General features: G+C 38.9%; 1 protein-coding gene across 1 annotated transcript in view; it reads right to left on the bottom strand.

The window, feature by feature from the left end:
- Positions 1–6501: 6501 nt before the first annotated feature.
- The window catches only part of LOC104613330 (DEA(D/H)-box RNA helicase family protein), a 40584-nt gene continuing 26915 nt past the window's right edge, over positions 6502–20170 (bottom strand). The window contains exons 12-19 of the mRNA XM_010281108.3: positions 10173–10376; positions 9904–9973; positions 9631–9779; positions 8756–9064; positions 8215–8274; positions 7909–8061; positions 7662–7772; positions 6502–7428 (exon numbers count right to left, since the gene is read on the bottom strand). Of these exons, the coding sequence (XP_010279410.1) occupies positions 6958–7428; positions 7662–7772; positions 7909–8061; positions 8215–8274; positions 8756–9064; positions 9631–9779; positions 9904–9973; positions 10173–10376 (1527 nt within the window). The 3' untranslated portion in view covers positions 6502–6957. The remainder of the gene's footprint in view (positions 7429–7661; positions 7773–7908; positions 8062–8214; positions 8275–8755; positions 9065–9630; positions 9780–9903; positions 9974–10172; positions 10377–20170) is intronic.

Below are 20170 nucleotides of genomic sequence, written 5' to 3'. Positions count from 1 at the left end.
GACGGTCAAAGGGAGGTTTGAAGATGTTTAGATACGCCTGAAAAAATTTCTTTCTCCTCTTATATGCCCAAATTACCCTCCCAAATCATGTCTAATTTCACCAACAGGTCAGTTTCACTTTCGATAAGGTTTTCTATCCTCTTCAAATGACCAGATTGCCCTTTCATGAAGTTTGGCTTGGACCAGTCACACTACTCACTAGTGTGGTAATTCCATTGACTAGAGTGCCCCTCACGGGTAATGTCACTTGGATTCTAATCTGACGTTGGAAAAGAGAGTCATCAATGAGAATGTCTTATCGTAAAAGTAACTGCCACTGTAACTGTCATTATAACGGTTGGACAGGGGTCACCGATTCATTTGGTTACCCGCATATGAGTAAGAGAAGAAAAAATCACATATGATGACTGATTGAGCTGGTTAAATAAGTGGTTGATTTTTCTAATCATACCTAACATTGATCAAGAGATCATCATTGGAGATTTTTCAATTAGAAAAATAGAGGTGAAGAGGTACAGAGTATTCATTCCTCAAAGCTGTCTTGATTGAGCAAGCACTATGTAATCATTCATTCTTCCTCAAAGCTGTCTTAACTACTAATTATGTGTGGCAGCAAATGAGTAAAACTATGATTTTTTTTTTGTTTCCTTCCGTTCTTCTTTCTTTCCTTCCTCCTTCCTTTATAGAGTTATAATTAAAAAGAATGGCTGGCATCTTCAAATAATTGTGAATCATTAGGGTTCAATTACTTCAAATTAAATCGACAAAAACTGGTGTAGGTTCTTCATCTAACTTGGAGACCACATCCCTGCTGTGTATTAGAAGCATCTCTCGATGATGGTAGTTTAGAACCGATGATATCATCATTAGAAGATGCTCTCAATACATGACGGAAATGTACTGTGGGGCGGAAATATGATTTCCCTAACTTGGTGCTGATTAAGGTGGTGTTTAACCATAAAATTCTGGCCAGAATATGCATTTCCAGCCGGCCCTTTTCGCTCTTAAATCTCAATTTAAAGTTATCTAAAGCTGTTCTTCTTCTTCTTGTCCAATGGGATACAATGGTGTATGCATCAAAGATGTAGGTTGTCCAAGCTGAAACAATCACATATTCCAATAGATACAGGCTGGGCAATTCAAAAATGGGTAGTTAGGAAGAACATTCGATTGTCATATGGGCCATAGAAGGGGTTGCTTGTACGTTGGGTCTAGGTGGAAAGGGGCAATAAACCGACCACACAATAAATCTTTTGGAAACATGACAACTCACATTTGCATGTACAAACAGCAAAGGACAGTGATTTCATGAACAAAAACAAGTGCATTTGCCAATTGCCATAGCCCAAACTAGGGCACTTGAGCATGGGACCAATTGCTTCATACACCTTTATCTTATGTCTCTTCTTCACTTAAGAATATTTATAATAGTCCCCTCCTAAGTAATCTTTTATGACAACAACTCAAAGCATCAAGTAATATTCATGTTTTAGGAATCAACTTTTGTTTTTGTTTTTATTTTTGTTTTGATAGATGATGAATCAACTGGGTTCTATGTGTTAAGCAACATAGACCAAGGGTTTTTTTTTTCAAAATCCATAAAATTTCATGAAGATATATTTATTTATTTTTCTCTAATGAGTCATTTGAGTCAATCTCTCTCCTAATCTGCTTCTAGTCCCTAAATTCCATCCAAGTTTTTCTCTTTAGCCCCAAAACCATCTTTTTCTTGCTGAAATTTCCATCCCTCTCCCTGACCTCCCTTTAGTGGTTAGACCTACTCTGTCATATTGGAAATCTCTTGTCTTGTCTTTTTTGCTGGTTAATAGATTATAGATAGCAGAAGGGGGTACATGAAGTTATAGCTGGGTTAGGGGGTGGGAACTACAATGGAGAAGAGACATGGGTAGGTCTAATTTATTATATCCTATAAATACTTTTATAGGAATAAAATGTTGACTTCATCTTTATCTTGTCCTCAAATGTTTATTGTAGACAAGGGCAATATATGGAATAAGGAAAACCTGTTCAGCCTCATAGACAAACCAGCCCTATAAATGCAGGAAGGTGGCTTCACTTAATTAAGTAATACAAAGTTATGATAAGATATTACTAACTAATTCTATTTTGAAGGATACAAGTACATCAGGTTGTCAGCTCAAGGGTTTAGACAATTAAATAATAAAAGTTATCATTTACCATAATAATAATGAAATTCCATTCCAATTCACATCTAAGAGATTGAGAAGAACATGTTAATAACAGCGAGTCTCTGAAATTAAATGATTAACCTACTCTTTGATAGCTTAAAGAAATAGAAAAAAAAAAGAGAGAGAGAAGTGGGCTCAAAATATGCTATGTCACAAAGTTGATACCACATTATTACTTTGTTTAAATCCATCATTAGCTACTAACCTACCAACTACTACTAGCATGTTCAGGTACAAAAAGGAAGGACAAAAGAAAGGAGGAAAAAGGAATGCAAGCGTGTGCTGGGGGACTTAAATTCCACTAATCCCTAGTCCTTTAGTCCTTTCCAAAGGACTCACTTTTTGGTATTTTAAAGAAAGTAAGGACATGCTATGCTATTTTTGTTTGAATCAATGAAAGTAGGGAAATAAAAATATTTAATGTCTATGAATCCATGAAGCTGTTTACTATTGTAATATCTTGCCTTTTGTGGTTATTAATTAAATTCTTCTTTATTGCTGCTAGAAAATTAAAAGCAAAAGGATGCAGGACCATCAAAGGTCAACCCATGCATGAACCAGCTAGTTCATGATAGATATGGCTGAATAATGCTAGGGAAAAACAAATTTTAATGGCTATTCAATATTCATTCTTTAGTTTATTTACCAAGTCATTGGCATGGCAAAGTTGTGTGAACAGGTTTACTGATTTGATCAAGTGCATAAAAGACCATCAATAGTAGTCATAATAAAAAATTATTAGTTGCAAGTGAAAATGGCCTATAAGGGTTAGGGGTAGATCAAAAGGGATTAAGTTCAAAATACAGTTGGAATAGATGCCAGTTTGGAATTAATACCAATTCATGGGCAGACATTGATGTATAAAATAAAGGATTTTGACATTTTAAATATTTATAGATCTACTGTGGAATTCAGAAATATGCACTGGCCTGTCCGTACTTTTTTGAATAATCAGATATAGCATTAAACAGAATGGAATGGCCAAAGACAATAAGTCTTGAATAATAGTGATGATGACAACTGAATGAGGAACTTATAGATTGAACAGGTGGCAAATCTTGGTGGAGTTTAGATGTGCTGCACTTATTGTGCACTTCCAATTTTTTTAGGATCTCTTCCATTTTCCATCTTTTTTTTTTTTTCATTTTCCATTTTCCATTTTTCATCTAGTATGACAAGTATTACGTTACACAGTAAATCCCAACTCATCCAAAAGGATCTTTTACCTAGTGCACAGTTCAAACCCATCACATCAACCTTTCATGTGGTAAAAATAGGAGTCAGTGCAGAAAAAAAGCTCTCTACTTAACCCAATTATATGACCCTTTTCCGTAAAAACTTACTATTGATATCTACTTACTTTCCACGCACATAACAAAAAACACCAACATCTTTTTACTGTTCCACAGTGGAAAAGAAAAGAGGAAAACTAATACTTCCAAAGTGTACAATATGTTTTATTAAATAAAAAAATGAAAAAAAAAGGTAAAATTAAAAGTGAAAATGGAGGGCAATTTAGTAAAACTACAAACAAAAAGTAGGCCACATGGAATGAATGATCCAGCTAGTAAATGAAAGGAGACAAAAGAGAGAGAGAGAGAGAGAGGGGGGGGGGAAAGTTGTATGTAGGAAGGAAATGAGAATTAAAAGCGGTGGGGCAATTAAAAATTTTTCTTTCACACTGACGACAGTCGACATGGCTGTAGTGTTGGGTTGCTGAGCTTTTTAGCTTTATGATATATATGATGAATGAGGAATTTCCTATTTATTATTGGGGAGACTTGAGAGTTGAGAGGAGAGACCCCAGCCAGAGCCAGATCATCCATCATCAAGTCTTCTGATCTACTCTTCATTGATTCATTCTTCAAAGTTGAAACTTGAAAGCTCTCCCCCAGGTAGGCAAGTACTACCATTCTTCAGTCAATTAAAATCGGATATACATTTATAATTTGTATATGTATATTCCAAAAACGTGCACCCTTATTCCTCAGTCAATTTACTTAAGTACCCCTGACAAGGACTCCACGACACTTCCCTTTGGACCCTTCCCTTCCCGTCTTTTGTCGTCTCCGGTTGTTTTGGAGCAAGCAAGACTCAAAAGAATATGTTATAGTACATTGCCTTCCCATATACGAATCTAGGAAAGCGACAGTACCATTTCCACACCATCAGGTGTGCGGTAAGCGTCAGATGCCCAGTACAGGGATTCCCATCCGACGGCAGTTTCGGCATTTGTTTCTTGCGTGGGATTATTTGTTTGTACCGGCCGCACTCTTCTTCAGATAATCGGATTCTGTTCGCCTTACGTGCGCTCTCTCTCTCTCTCTCTCTCTCTGCCTCTGAGATTGCGGGGGTGGGGACGTGGGGTACTAACTTCATTCATGTGGTTGACGTTTGCTGGGAAGCCAGAGCCGTTGGATCATTCATTTTCGACGTGTGGGGCCTTGTCCGCATCTGGGACTGGTAGAAAGCGTACATCGACGGGCGGTGAGTGACGAGGGAGCAGCGCTGCTGGAGTGCGGCGTTGTTGCAGCTTAGCAAAGCCCATACGAACAACATTGCATCACTGTCTGTTTGGCACATTGTCAGGTGTCAGAGCATGGAGAAAACACACAAAGGATATGAACGAATAAGAGCAGAACAAAATACCGATTCAGCCCATCGGGATCTCATTTATTACAGCGAGTGTGGCTACGTAGTAATCATTCGCGTTCGCGCCGAAAGAGGAAAAGAGGTCGTGAAGGGGAATTAAAGTGGGGCGAGGGGCATCGGTGGTAATTAGGGAAATGTAGGAGGGGGTTTCTGGTCAGTCTGAGTCCAACGGGGAAAGAGAGAGCGTTGAAAAAGGAAGGAAACGGCATAAACCACGTGCCTTGGACGCGTAATGCGGTCTCGAAACGGAAGGAAAATAAATGAGGGAGGTGGAGAGAAGGTCCGGTCCGGTCCAACCATTCTATTCTTGGTCTGATGACGTGGCAAGGAGAGCCTAGAATGAATAAAGAAAATAAAAAGAATCAGTAGGATTTAAGAAAGAGACAGAGACTGACAGAAGATCCAGTTATCTCATACTAGAATTAGCAGATGTTATCTGGTTCATTGGAGCTTAATTAATTAATGATGTTTTTTTTTTTTCTGAAAAGTAAATTAAATAATTGTACGTAACGTTAATGGCGACAAGAAACGTTCCCTGCTCAACCAACCATGGGAAAAGCAATTCAAAAAAGCAACAGACTTTTATGAAAAAAGAGTCAAAATCTGGCAAACTCGGCATCTCGTTCTGATCCACATTCAATGAATGAAATATATATATATATATATATATATATATATATATTTATTCTATTGCACAACGTATCAGCAATTTCCCATGAGATCTCCTGCCTTTTTATTAGGGTTTCAGTGACCTTTTTGGATGATCCCATCAAGTCCATGGCTCCATGCCTCCATGGGCGTGCATCCAGCAGTGATTATTTGGCATTTTAGCAATAAATTAGAAGCTTCTGTAGGGCTGTTGACAACACCCACATGGGGGTTCTGTTTTTTCTTGTTCTTTTTTTTTTTTTTAATTCTTGAATCAATGGCAGAGATGCTGGAGAGTGGACAGAAGAGGGGATGGGGAAATGGAGAATCCCTTCATCCCTTCCCTTGTATCGTCAGATGCCAAAAGCAACCTGTGTAAGACGAATCCAACGTTCAGTGGAAATCACATTGCCATTGATCTGGGTTTTCACCAGCCCATCACGTCAAGGCCTCCTGGTCCTGTCTAGGAGTTTGATGCAGAGCCCATTGAAAAGAGACAATCGATGTGCGACTTGTGGACTCGTGGTATTTGTTTGTTTACCAACATCCTTTAGATGGATGTCTCCTGGTCTGTACTCTGCAGAAAGTACATTCTATTATTGGTACACGAACAAATACCTTCATAAGAGAGAAACATCTAGCCCCCTGTACTGGAAAATTTTGCAGGTAAACAGGCAAAGAGATAATATATCATCATGACTCCGTGTCTTTCTCAACGTACTAATTTATAAGCTGAACCCGAGATGCAAGACATTGCCATCAAAGTAGATCCACGTCTTGCTCAAGTTTCCACTATGAGATGTCCAACAGAGATTGTTTTATTAACTGGTACATGGATTGAATTAGGGCTGGAATGGAAGGTCCTTCACACCAGGTCCACACGCATGGCACACGTGCTGTTGGTCAGGTCCAGATTCAATCCATTTGACTGGACTGGATCTGGGTGTCTAACAAAAGAGATTCTTCCACTAAAATTTAAGAGGAACACATGGAAGGGGAGAACGTTACATGTATATATATATATATATATATATATATATTTTGTCTTTGAATGCTCAGATTCTAACTACATTAGTAATATACACAAGTAATAATCAATTACTAACTACTTGATGCAGCACAATGTTCGGATCAATGTGATCTCCAGGTCGATATTGCTAAAATTTCACCTTTTTTTTTTCTATAATCTCGGCATGTAAGCTTGCTGTTGTTTGTTTGTATAGCGACTCCAGGTTCTTCTACCACTGGATAACACCCTGTCTCCAATGAAAATTTCACGGGTTGACTGTATCTTCGTGTCAGACATGGCTTTGACCCATGGTCCAATCATCATCATCATCTAGAACTCAACCAGAAATTTTGGACTTCTATGATCAAAAATAATGAGAATTAAATTCTGATGGCCCGATCCCTCCTTTGCTTCTCAACTCTACTTCCTACCTCATAATCAAGTTCTTCTTTGATGTTTCTTCTTGCTTTTCTTTAGAAGCATAGACATATGATCTATCTCTTCAGAAGCTGACTGTGCCCCACCAGTCAACCATTGTAAAGCCTCGGCTGCAGCATCTTTTTCGGCTTGCTTTTTGTTGTTGCAAGGCTGCCCCATGAACTGCATGCCATTGAATTCCACAAGGGCTCGGAATTGGTTGTTCTTCAGTTGTTTTGTCTTGTATGTGGGTGCATCATGTCCTGCTCTGATAAGCAATGTTTGCAATTGATTCTTTGAATTATCACTCCCAGGCGCACTGCCATTTCGTGCAAACATGCCCGGTAGCAGTGTTGCTGCCAACGTTTTTGATGGCTTTAGAATCTGGCGGCCGAAGACAAACTTACCCTCGCATTGATCCTCTGATACAAGCAAGCTTACTGCTGAAAGGAGCTCACTGTAGGCATCCATTTCCATATTGGGATTCAAAAGCTGCCCATCAAGAACCAAACAAATATTAAGATAAATACAAAGATAGTTTAACAAGTTCCACAAAGAAAGCAAGCGGGGTAAGCCGATCTTGGGAAAAGGGCATAAACAGAAAAAGCTCAAAGGAAAACAAAAAAAATTTGGGTTTCACTTCAACAAATAGGAAATCAAATATGAATGGTTATTGAAATTCTATTCATGTTTACTACCCAGCTGTCAGGCAAGGTTTCACATACTTTGCTTTGAATTAGTTCCTCAAGTTCCCTCTTTAGGTTAACATATGTTTCTGCCAAGGCAGGTTTCATGAAGAACTCCAGATATCCTCCCATCATTTTCAGGTGTCCATCCTGTCAAAAGAAAGGAAATGATCAAGGCAAAAATCGGTGAAGATTGGATAAAAGAAAATGTGCAAGGAAACACCCAAGTGGACCAGAACAAATATAATCTAAATATTTAGCAAGGATAGGTGCATGAAAAACTTACAAGGCCCCCTCTGGAAATGTTTCCTCCAAACAGGAGAAGCACAGAATCAGATATGCCTGTGGAATCCCGTAGGAAGACTGAGTTCACTTTCACTTTCTCATTGAAAACTAGCCATGGGTAAGGAATTTTCAGTTCCCGAGCATTGACTGAATTCTGGGCAAGTAAAAGAAATTACATAGAAAGAATCAAATAAGATGAAAGACCATGAAAAATCCAGTGATGAATTCAACAGGTATTTAGCTTAGCAATTCTATATATATTACCCCAAAGCAGCTAGAAAAAAACCATACTGTCCAAGGAACTTACAGAATATAAAAGGACTTGTCCATCTTCCATTGTCTTCAGTGCTACTGACTTTTCCTTGTTCTGTAAAACCATTCATGCAATTTCTCATTTAAGACTGAAAAACAAATTCTACCAGATCGTCTACTAGGAAAGGGGAATAAGGGAGGATGAAGAAAGAACAGAAAATGCTACATTTACATAACAGAAAATGAAAGAAAAGTCTAAGCTTCCATTTCAACAAGGGATAATGATCAATGAGGCCATGAGTGAAAGATTGGCCTCTCAAGGTCTGTCCACACTCACTATTAGCCATTAAAGCTTTACCTGATATTAATCGTATGACTTCTACCATTATTTCTAAATGCTAACTTGAAATTTTTAAGTTTACCACTTAAATATGGGGAAGTGAAATATCATTCTACCAACACAAGTACAAATGATTAAGAAGTGGCAAGAAAGTGATGGCATGTTTTTCACCACATGCATAATTGATAGCAGTAACAATAAAAGAAGAATGATAAGGTGAATGCATAAAGAGAAAAGAAAATAATTGGTTACTCACCACAACAGAACAAACTCCAGGATAAAGCCCAGCACAGATGATTGCTCGGATGAGGTGCTCATCATAGCTCCATGTATTGTACGTGGCTGTGGTGTCATCAACCAGACCAGTATCCTTGAGCAAAGAAATGAACTGCTTCCGAAGGGAATCAATAGCTTTCATGGTTTGTAGTGAAAGAAAATTCCGCCAGCAGTATTCATATCCACCCTCCTTTCTTTCAGCATCTTTCCAGCCATCATAGGCCCGGACAAGTGCAAGATGGTCACTGTAATCCTGGGCAGAAAATTGGGCTTTTGCAGACTCAGCAACCTACAAAATGAATTTAGAGATCTCAGATGCATTTCATAGCTACAAGGATTTTTTTCATGCACTGTAAGAAGTGTTGTCAAAATCTTATGATTTATGATACAAATCAGGACTCAAATCACAAATCTAAAGGGTTCCAATTCAGATATAAAGAGTGAACCCTTCTCTCAAAAAATCTTATGGTCATTGTTTGAATCTTAGAATCCATTTCTTGAAACATACTTATGGTTATTGTTTGGATCTTAAAAATTGTCCAACTCATGCCATTCAAATCAATTGATTATGATTTAGTTCTCTACCTTATCATTTCTTTTCCATTTTTTTAGGAAGGGTTTTATTTTAAAGCTACCTATAACAATACATACGTAAATATATTAAAAGTTTTTGTCAATTTTCTAAAAAGAGAAACAATCTCATGATTTTTAGAACATTACTCCAAGTAAAGGTTTACCTTGGGGCTATATGTTATAAGAAGTCGAATTACAAATAGTTTAATGATTAATCACTATATTGTCAAGGAATCTGGGATTGAACCTTCATAACATGTGGGTAAAATGTTAACATAATACCTCCTTCTTGTCAAATGGCATCAAAAATGGATCTCTGACACTTAAACCAGCAACAACAGTCAATATTGGATTCAAGCAGTTAAATATAGCCCCTAATATGAGCATCTTCCCAAGTTTGGGCTCCACAGGAAGCATTGACAAGTGACGTCCTGTTAAATGAGTTACATAGCATTAGGTACAATCTTGGACTACAACTAAGGGACAATATATATCTAGTATTGTTAAAGCAATAAGGCACATCAACAGATACAAACAAGGATGAATTTTTCATACCTAGAACAGTCAGATTCTCATCTTCATCCAAAGCCCCAATAGTTTTAAGATATTCGATAGCATTTTGAACCTACAAGGAACAAGCAACCAGAAATATATAAATTGAAAATTAGATGGATATATTATGCCAATGGTTGAGGAAAAATAATAAGGAAAAGAAAGATCATTAAGTTATGTCATCCAATTCTGGTCAATATGTTCACACACACACACACACACACGGGGGGGGGGGGGGGGAGAGAGAGAGAGAGAGAGAGAGAGAGCTTTACTGATAATGGTTCAGGTGACTGTAATGCCCTAGATAAGAACTCTGAAATGCTTCCCAGCTTTAGACTTTTAATTTGCAAACTGAGAGATTGTAAGGGTGTCCTTAAAATTTCTGGCAGCTGATAATCTGCAAAAGCATCATATAGACATCTTGGGTAGAGATGGTAACATTCGCCAGGTTGAACACGGCCAGCTCTTCCTCTTCTCTAAATAAGGATAAAAAACCCATGAAATTGATATATGTTATGAACCCAAAAAACCATCTAAAAAACAAAACAAAAAGAAATAAATGTTACCACAATAGTTTTTAACAATTAAATACATTAGAACAGGATCTAATGATATCTACATCGAAAAGATGAATGATCATCATCACCATGTGCCTTTATCAAATGAAATAGTTGGAAAAATGATATCAAATGAATAATCCTCCATTTCATTCTAGGGATACATGTACCTAATGATATGCGCCAACATCACCATATGGTAAAAAGGATTCAGGAAGGCAAACATAATTGTCAAGGTGTCACTAAGGCAACTAGGCACCCTTAGCTGGGCATCCTGCCTGAACACCATAGCTTATATGCCAGCTCAGGTGACAAAAATACATGGTGAGTGCCTTATTATAGTACTATTTCTATGGATAAACCTTATTATTATTTGTGTTAATACATCCTATAATATATCATGTATATTACTTCTTTGTTTAGGGGCCATTACTTGGTGTAATGGTAAAATCTCAGAGTGGCAAGCATGAGAATGCATGTTCAAGTCTGATGTTGGCCCTACGTGCAAAAAGAATGCCAAAGGTTAGGACCATAATCAATCCACCCCTCCCAAGACCCCAGACAGTTAGGACCAACAATGGGTAATGGCCTTGTATCATGGCTCAAAGTATCAATTCTCTGAAATCTAAATACACAAAAAATTGTGTATCTAGAGTTTTTAACAATCAATATAGTTTTTAACACCTTGGAAGGCAATTTCTCGCACTCTCCCTAAATTCCTTGTGTTTGTAAGGTATGATGTTTGCTCTGGTAATTCAGTCCTCTTTTGAGAAGATGTTTGGGTGGGCACTCAACCCCTAAAAGTTCCCTTCGCTCTATTCTATCTCCTTCGTTAAAAAGAAACCTATCTCAAGGTTCCTCTCCCCCTACCCACCCCACCCCCTGGTTCCCCCATTGGCTTTAAACTGGGACTTTGGGGTTCATAGATGTTTAAGGGATGATGAATCTGCTTGTGTTTCTGAGCTTTTGTTTCTTCTCGACTCTGTGTTTGGACCCCCTAAACCTGATAAAAGGATTTGGACTCTAAACTTAAGTGGCTCCTCCACTTGTGTCTCTTTCTTTAAATCCCTCTTTTCCACCCTCTCCTCTCATGTTTTCCCTGTTAAAGAAATCTGGTCAAGGCCAATTCCTTCTAAAATAGTTGTTTTCTGTTGGAAAGCCTATTGTGGTAAGATTAATACTTTGGAAAACATGCAAAAGAAGAGACCTTATATGTGTTTGTCCCCAAACTGGTGCATTTTGTGTAAAGTGAAGAGTGAGAACTGTCACCATGTGCTGATATCTTGCTCTTTTGCTGCCAGTATTTGGAATTGGGTTTTAATGTTATTTGGGTGCAGGTGGAGCTTGCCCTCCAAAGAAAATTCACTCTTTGAACCGTCTGCCTTTGGGTGATTGACAAAGAGAAGGAGTTTAATGTGGAAGTGTATCAGAGCAGCTAGCTTGTGGACAATTTGGGAAGAGAGGAATGCAAGAACATTTCAAGAAAAGGAAATAAGCCTTGCTGAAGTAAAGGAGTGTATAATGACAAGCACAACTTTTTGGCTGAAAACTACAGATCTGTTCATGAATTATTCTTATGATGATTTAAGGAGAAATTGGGCGCAGTGGCATCCACAACCTCCACAAAGAACAAACTACAAGTGGAATGGAAACCCCCTCCAGAAGGAGTGGTAAAACTGAATTTTGACGGAAGAAGTCAAGGTAATCCAATGCCTTCAGGTATAAAAGGGATTCTGAGAGAAGGATAGCAAGATCCTATATTTATTCTCAGGACCAGTTTTAGTTGGTGACTCTACAAGGGCTGAGATACTAGCAGTGGTACAAGGTATGCAGGTTGCTCATCAACTTGTAGTGGAGAACTTGATAGTTGAAGAGGAACCCAAGGTGGTAGTAGGCTGGCTGTCAAATTCAGAAACAGTTTTTTGGGGTTATAGGGATCTTCTGCAGAAAGTTATTTGGTTGACAACGAATATGTCAGTTAGCTTTCAATGGGTCAGCAGATCAGCAAATGCCATGGCTGATTCTTTGACTAAATAAGGGGTATCAAGGGTTGATCTGTTTTTGCCTACCTTATAATTGTAATTCAGGCTAGAGTGTTCTTATTTGCTCAATGCTCAGTTCCATGGGGAGGTAAATAAGGGGTATTAAGGGGTGATCTGTTCCAAGGCTAGAGTGTGTTTATATACTAGTTTCTTTTATTATTGTCTTATTTGTCAGCGTTCAGTCAACACACACGTTGCTAAATGCTGTCTTGAACCCTCAAAGACTTCAAAACTTGAATCAATAAGGAAGAACTTAAAATGTTGTCTAATCAACATTTCTTCTTTTCCTAGTTTTATTTTTATTATTTTCTTATTTGTTAGGTTTTAATCAAAACAAACACATTGCTAAATGCTATCTTGAACCCTCAAAGACTTCAAAATCTGAACCAATAAGGAAGAACTTAAAATTTTGTCTAAACACCTTTTCTTTTCTTTTCTTCTTTTCCTATAACAAAAATAGGCGTTCAGCCCCTTTATTTTTCTGAATTTTCTTTTCTTTCTTCTTTTTCTTCTCATGAATATGTTGATTTTCTTTACTTCAACACGAAGTTTAAACTTTTCTTATGAAAATTATGGATCACTGTTAAGGAAATATGATTGCTAGTTGCTAAGGAACCTAGGGAACTACCCTAGGATATATAATTTTATTTAAAAAAGTTCATCACCTAGGCGACACCTAGGTGCCTGCCTATGTGACTAGGCAACAACAACAACAAGGCATCCTCCCTGTTGCCTAACCTTGCCTTGCAGCATTGAAACCATACAAATATAGACAACCAATAACCACAGAAAACCTCCCATAAAGCCCGGGTTAACACGAATGATTAATCTGGGCCACAAAACAACGGACACACCTGCTTTTCTCCTTCTTCCACCACTACTCTCCCAGGTGCTGCAAGAACCTCTACTTGGGGATTTCACCACCACATCATCATAGAGTTCCAGCAACAACTTTTCTTTCCTGCAGTCTGGAATACAATCAAGACTGCCAAGCGACCAATCAGACATTTCACTACTTAATGAAGTTTCAATCTTCCTCTTGCATCAAATGATTCTTCCTTGCTTGAGCCAGAGTATCTTGCTCTAGGAGAGTAGGAGCCTAGTCAAGAACATCTCTTACCCACTGTCTTTGCCATCTAGGAAAGTAACACCAAGGAGCTTCCCAAGGTCGATCCTAAGTTCCACCCAGTGCTTGACAGACTGGACATCACTAGGTCAGGCTTCATTTACTGCCTCTACTTACCCAGGAACAGGACCTACCTCTCCAATCGGAGGCCTATCTGCCTTTGAGCAACTGGGGAATCAATGAATTTCCTAGCCACCGAAGGAGTGGCAACCAAGGGCTCTAACCATTTCTTCTCTTCATGAATATTGTAGTTAACCAGTTCACCCCATCCCTTCATGAAAACATGGGCTCTATCCATTTCTTCACCTTTGTCATGAAATGTATGCAAAATATGCATAATGAATTTCAATATTTAAATTTGAACAGTTGAGAAGTATGCAAGATCTAAGAATTTAATTTTTTTAGTTGTGCATAATTGTGGCTTGTACTGTACTAATGTGTATTTTGAATTACTCAGTTCTTGTATACACATTATCTTGGTTGTCTATAACTCTATAATCTGTATAGCATTCAACAATTTAGCAATTATAGTTTTTATTGGTTACAACAAAATAATTTAAGTTGAACGTGATCATACTATTTAATGAATATTCCTTAATATAATACTAGTATAATCACCATCAAAACCCACATATATGATGTCTATACTATAGGATGAAAGTTGGTACAGTGCAAAGTCATTTTTCTTATTTTTGAGATTTATAGTATTTTTCCTAACATTTTTAACTTCTGAAAATCAGAAAAAAAAATCTTATGATTAGCAATACAATTCAAAATATGATTCAATTCACCCCCCATTAGGAATGCAAACGGATTGGATCATATTCGAATCAGGGTATATCCGAACCCAATCCGACTGTTCATGTCAGATCTGATCAGATCGGATCTGATAGGACTATTTGAATTCGAATCCTATTGGTAAGTCGGATCTTCGGATCTGACCCAATCCAACTTGTTTTTTTCTAACTAATAAATTATTAAAAGAAAAATAAAATATACTAATTTAAATAAAGCAACAAAAAATACAAGTATTTTTTAATTATTTTCATCATATATATACATGCTTTTTATAAAATAAATAATATAGCAAATTTATAAAAATATATCTATAAATAAATAAATAACATATATATGTATTATATATATTTATATTTATAAATACATAATATATCGAATTGGATAGGGGTGATTTGAATCCGATCTGAAGATTTGAGCAGGAGTGATGAGTGATCCAAATTTGACCAAATAGGATCGGATTTCAGATTGGAACGGATCATGATCCGGTCCATTTGCACCTCTACCCCCCATCCCCCCCCCCCCATTTATGATATGATTACAATCTTTCATTTTTTTAAAAGGCATGAGAGGAGTACGCCTGGAGGCACACCTCTAGGTGAGGCGCTCCCAAAACACCCTGAGGTGTATGCCAGAGGCACTGACACCTCTGAGGCATACCCTTAGGTGCAAGAGGCATACGCCCCATACGCTTTTTTCATGAGACCCCCCCTTTCAACTAGTGCTATGCATTTAAATATTTTTATTAAAAATAAAGAAAAATGAGATCCCCCTTCCTCCTCACCCCCCTCCTCTTAAGGAGGTTTACGCCTCCTTGTGTTCGGGAGGCTTATGCCTCTTACATTCTGAACTATGCCTCATGCCTTTAGGTAGTGAAACACCTCGCGCCACGCCTCAGCATTTTAAAACATTGCAATTTTTTAATGCACCCATATCACATTGGTCCAAAATGGGCACATAGTAGATTCTAAAGGATAACCAAAAAGAAAATATCAAAAATGACAATTTTTATTGGTAATGGTTAAAAATTATTAATTAGAGAGTAAGAATGATTGTGTACATGATGGTACTAGACATGTTCATGGGTCGGGTAACCCGACAACCTGACCCATTATTTTTCGGGCTTGGACAAAATTTCAGGCCCACGGGCTCGGGCTTTCTCAAATAAGCCCGACCCGATTACATATAATAAAAAAGCATTTATGTTATATATAATAAATATATATAATATATATTTGTTTCTTAAATTATTAATAAATATTAATTTACTATTAGAAATACAAATTAGTTTATTAAATTATTACTAAATTAATATAATATTAGTTTATAAAAGTACACTGAAAACAAGACATTTTGTGTACAGGTCGGGCTTCGGGCTTTATATAAGGGTCGGCCTCAGGCAAAAGATCTAGGCCCGATGGTCGGGCCGGGCTTAGGCTAGGGCCTACACATTTTCTGTTGATAAAGAGGCAAAGCCCGACCCGACCCATAACTAGGTCTAGATGGCACCCAGCACACTTGCAGTTGCAGGATAGGCGCATATGCTAGCACATGCTGTGTAACTCATATAATCTATTGCATACATTTTTTTATGAATAAATGGTATTTTATTAAATAGGAGATAGAAATAGTACAAGCATGAAGCACCCTAAGAGCAAGCACGAGGTGTTACCTCCCCTTAAAAGTGGTTCCAAACCCAACTCTTTTCATATTGCAGTTACAAATTAGCCAAAAACAGAGAATCCCTTGAAGCCCCTTGTTTAGCTAAAGATCTTGTAGGTTTTCAAGACCGCTATTCAGTCTTGACCACTAGGAGATTTCAGGTTCGATGAGAAGAGAAAGTGAAGAAGAAGTAGAAGAAAGAGTGGTGAAAGAGCAGTAGAACACAGATTTTGAGGAGAAGAACAGAATGTCAAATATTCTGCTGCCGCCACTTTAAGTTAATATATATAGGTTATGCTAGTTACATGAAAGGACATATCTGCCCTTGGTGTTTACATCATAACTACTAACAAATAACAAACAATATAAAACTGAAACTAGAAATAACAGAATAGCAAAATAACCACAGCTGTGACTAGATACATTCTACCCTACGGACAGAGTGAGACCACAGCTGTGGGGCCCACATCAATGTTCTCTACACTCCCCCTCAAGTTGGGAATATATGTCCATCATTCCCAACTTGGATAGATCCGCCTCTAGCTTCCTTCTTGATATGGCTTTAGTGAGGATGTCTGCTAGTTGCATACTGGATGTGATGCAAGGGAGGCATACTTCTTGAGATGAGACCCTCTCTCGCACAAAATGGCGGTCAACTTCAATGTGTTTGGTTCTGTCATGCTGTACTAGATTATGTGCTATATTAATGACGGCTTGATTATCACAGTACAGCATCAGGGGCTTCTCATACTCAATACCCAACTCCTCAAGTAGAGATCTTAGCCATAGGATTTCAGCCACTCCATTGGCCATGGACCTGTATTCTGCTTCAGCACTTGACCGGGAGACAACACTTTGTTTCTTACTTCTCCAGGAGACAAGGTTTCCTCCCACAAGGGCACAATATCCTGAGGTAGACCTTCTGTCATCAACACTCCCAGCCCAATCTGCATCAATATAGACCTCCACCTTCATGTGATTGTTGTTCTTGAAAAGTATACCCCTACCTGGGCATCTCTTCAAGTAGGCTAAGATTCTTTCTGCCGCAAGAAGATGTGTGGTTCTAGGAGAATGCATGTACTGGCTGACAACACTAACAGCATAAGTAATATCTGGCCGAGTGAGGCAGAGATATAGGAACTTTCCTACCAGTTGCTGGAACATAACTTTGTCTTCAAGAAGCTCCCCACTCTCGACACTAATCCTGTGATTCTGTTCAATTGGTGTATCTGCAGGCTTGACACCTAACTTTCCAGTTTCTGCCAACAGGTCTAGGACATATTTCCTCTGAGATATAAAGATCCCCTGTTTGGATCTAGCAACCTCAATACCCAAAAAATACCGGAGTACACCAAGGTCCTTCACCTCAAATTCTTGGTGAAGAAGCTGTTTAAGAGACTCAATCTCATGGCTATCATTCCCTGTGACCACAATATCATCAGCATATACGGCCAGTAGTGTCAAAGAGGACTCCACCCTCTTGATGAATAGGGTATGATCTGACTGGGCCTGTACATATCCAAACTTCACAAGTGCTAGTCAAAATCTATCGAACCAAGCCCTAGGTGACTGTTTCAAACCAAACAAAGCCTTGTTGAGCCGGCAGACCTTCTTACCTATTTCTGCATCATAGAATCCAGGAGGCAATCGCATGTAAACTTCTTCCTACAGATCTCCATTCAGAAAGGCATTTTTCACGTCCATTTGTTATAAAGGCCAAGTGTGACTTGCTGCAAGGGACAATAGAACTCGAATAGTAGTCATCTTGGCTACCGGTGCAAATGTCTCCAAGTAATCTATGCCATAAGTCTGTGTAAACCCTCTTGCAACTAACCGAGCTTTATACCTCTCAATAGATCCATCTACATTATGCTTCATCGTAAATACCCATCTGCATCCAACTGGTTTCTTTCCTTTAGGCAAATCAACTACCTCCCAGGTGTTGTTTTTCAACAGGGCATCCATCTCAACTTGCATTACCTCTTTCCATTCAGGGATGGATAGGGCTTCTTGCATTGTTCATGGAATAGGGACATTGGAAATGGAGCTAAGGTAGGACCTGTAAGTAGGAGATAGGCGATCATACGATAAAAAAATGGGAAATACAGTGGGTTGTGGATGTGGTACAATGTCGTTTCCCTTTACGGACTGCAATTGGAAGGTCAAGATCATCTGTAGGGGAAGTCTCTGTGGGCCCTGGGACTGAAGTATTTGGACCTAGAGCTGCAGATGAGATTGGAGCTGGTCTGGACTGCTGATGATCAAGATCAACCTGCCTACACCGCCTGTGATAAACCCTCAACTCCTGATTCCTCTGACCACCCTCACCATTGCAGCTTTCCCTCAACTCCTGATCCCTCTGACCACCCTCACCATTGCAGCTCTCATCACCCAATGGAATAGGTAAAGGAACTGCCCCACTCTCACTGCTCTCCCCCTGAAGACAAGAACTCAAACCCCCACTCTCACCACTCTCCCCCTGAGGGACAACCCGAGGATAATAGGGTGTCCCCTCAAAGAAAGTGACATCCATGGAGACAAACTTCCTCCCGGAGACAGGATCATAACAGCAATAACCCTTTTGAGTTTGTGCATAACCAAGGAAGATGCATTTGGAGGCTTTGGGTTCGAACTTGGAGGGATGGGGTCTGAGAAGCTGAACAAAGCAAGTGCAACCGAATGTCTTAAGGGGAATAGAAAACAAGTCCTCACGTGAATGTAGAAGCGAAAAAGAAGATCGCATATCAAGGACCCTGGAAGGGACCCGATTAATAAGGTATACTGCCATGAGGATAGCATCCCCCCAGAAGCGAATAGGGACATTGGAAGTAAACATGAGGCTTCTAGCCACTTCCAAAATGTGCCTATTCTTCCTCTCGGCAACTCCATTCTGCTGAGGTGTATGAGGGCAAGAGCTCTGGTGGATAACCCCATGATGAAGAAGATGAGATGTCAATGATTTAGCAAAGTATTCCTTTGCGTTATCAGATCTGAGAACTTTGATCTTGGCATCAAACTGGGTTAGGATCATTTGGTGAAAATTTTGGGTCAGGGAAGGTACCTCATCTCGTGAACGCATGAGATAAACCCAAGAAAAACGGGTATGGTCATCAACAAATAACAATAATTATCTATACCCACCCATGGAAGGGATATGATAAGGCCCCCAAACGTCAGTATGCACAATATCAAAAGAATTATCACTCCTTTTATTACTCAATAAATAAGACTTTCTACAATGCTTAGCAAACTCACAACTTTCACACTGTAGCTGAGACAACTCAATAGACTCAAATAAAGTAGGAAACAAACTCTATAAAGATCGAAAAGACAAATGACCTAATCGGTTATGCTTTGGCATAACCGGACTCACACTCTGAGAAACAAAAGACAACTTCTCTACTGACTCTCCCTGACGGAACTGCTCCCCGAGCAGATAGATCCCATTCGTCTCACAGCCAGTCCCAATCACCTTCTGCGTCTCCAAGTCCTGAAAAACACATCGGTCAGGGAAGAAGGTTACTGAGCAGTTCATATGCTTGGTAATACTACTGACTGAAAGAAGGTTAGTATCAAGCTTAGGAACATAAAAAACAAATGATAGGGAGATCGTATCTGAAAGCTTGATGTCACCCTTCCCAAAAATAGGAACCAAGGAGCCATCAGCAATAGATACCTTATCCCTACCAGAAGACAAATGGTAAGTAGTAAACAATGAAGGCAAGCTAGTCATGTGATCAGATGCACCTGAGTCTATTACCCAACAAGGTTTAGTAGTACCTGGAGCTGAGGCATGATAAGCTGAAGCTCGAGTACCTGAATGGGCGAAGGCAAATGTGACAGGGGCTGATGGAGGCTGTGGTGGCTGAACTGAATTTCCAACCTCCTTTTCTAGCTGTATTAGGACAGCCCGAATTGCAGCTAAGGTCTCCAAAGATGTTCCTTTTGTGCCAGATGAGGATGCTGAATCAGTGTTCATGGCTACATGAGCAATGCCCTTCTTGTTTCTTAACTTCGCAGGAACCAAGTGGAGATGCAGTTTCCAACATGTTTCTTTTGTATGTTTGGGTTTCTTACAATGTTCACAT

This window comes from Nelumbo nucifera, chromosome 4, assembly GCF_055504915.1.
Source record: "Nelumbo nucifera cultivar China Antique chromosome 4, China Antique-T2T, whole genome shotgun sequence".
Classification (NCBI taxonomy): domain Eukaryota; kingdom Viridiplantae; phylum Streptophyta; class Magnoliopsida; order Proteales; family Nelumbonaceae; genus Nelumbo; species Nelumbo nucifera.
This window is presented reverse-complemented; position numbering and strand designations above follow the sequence as displayed.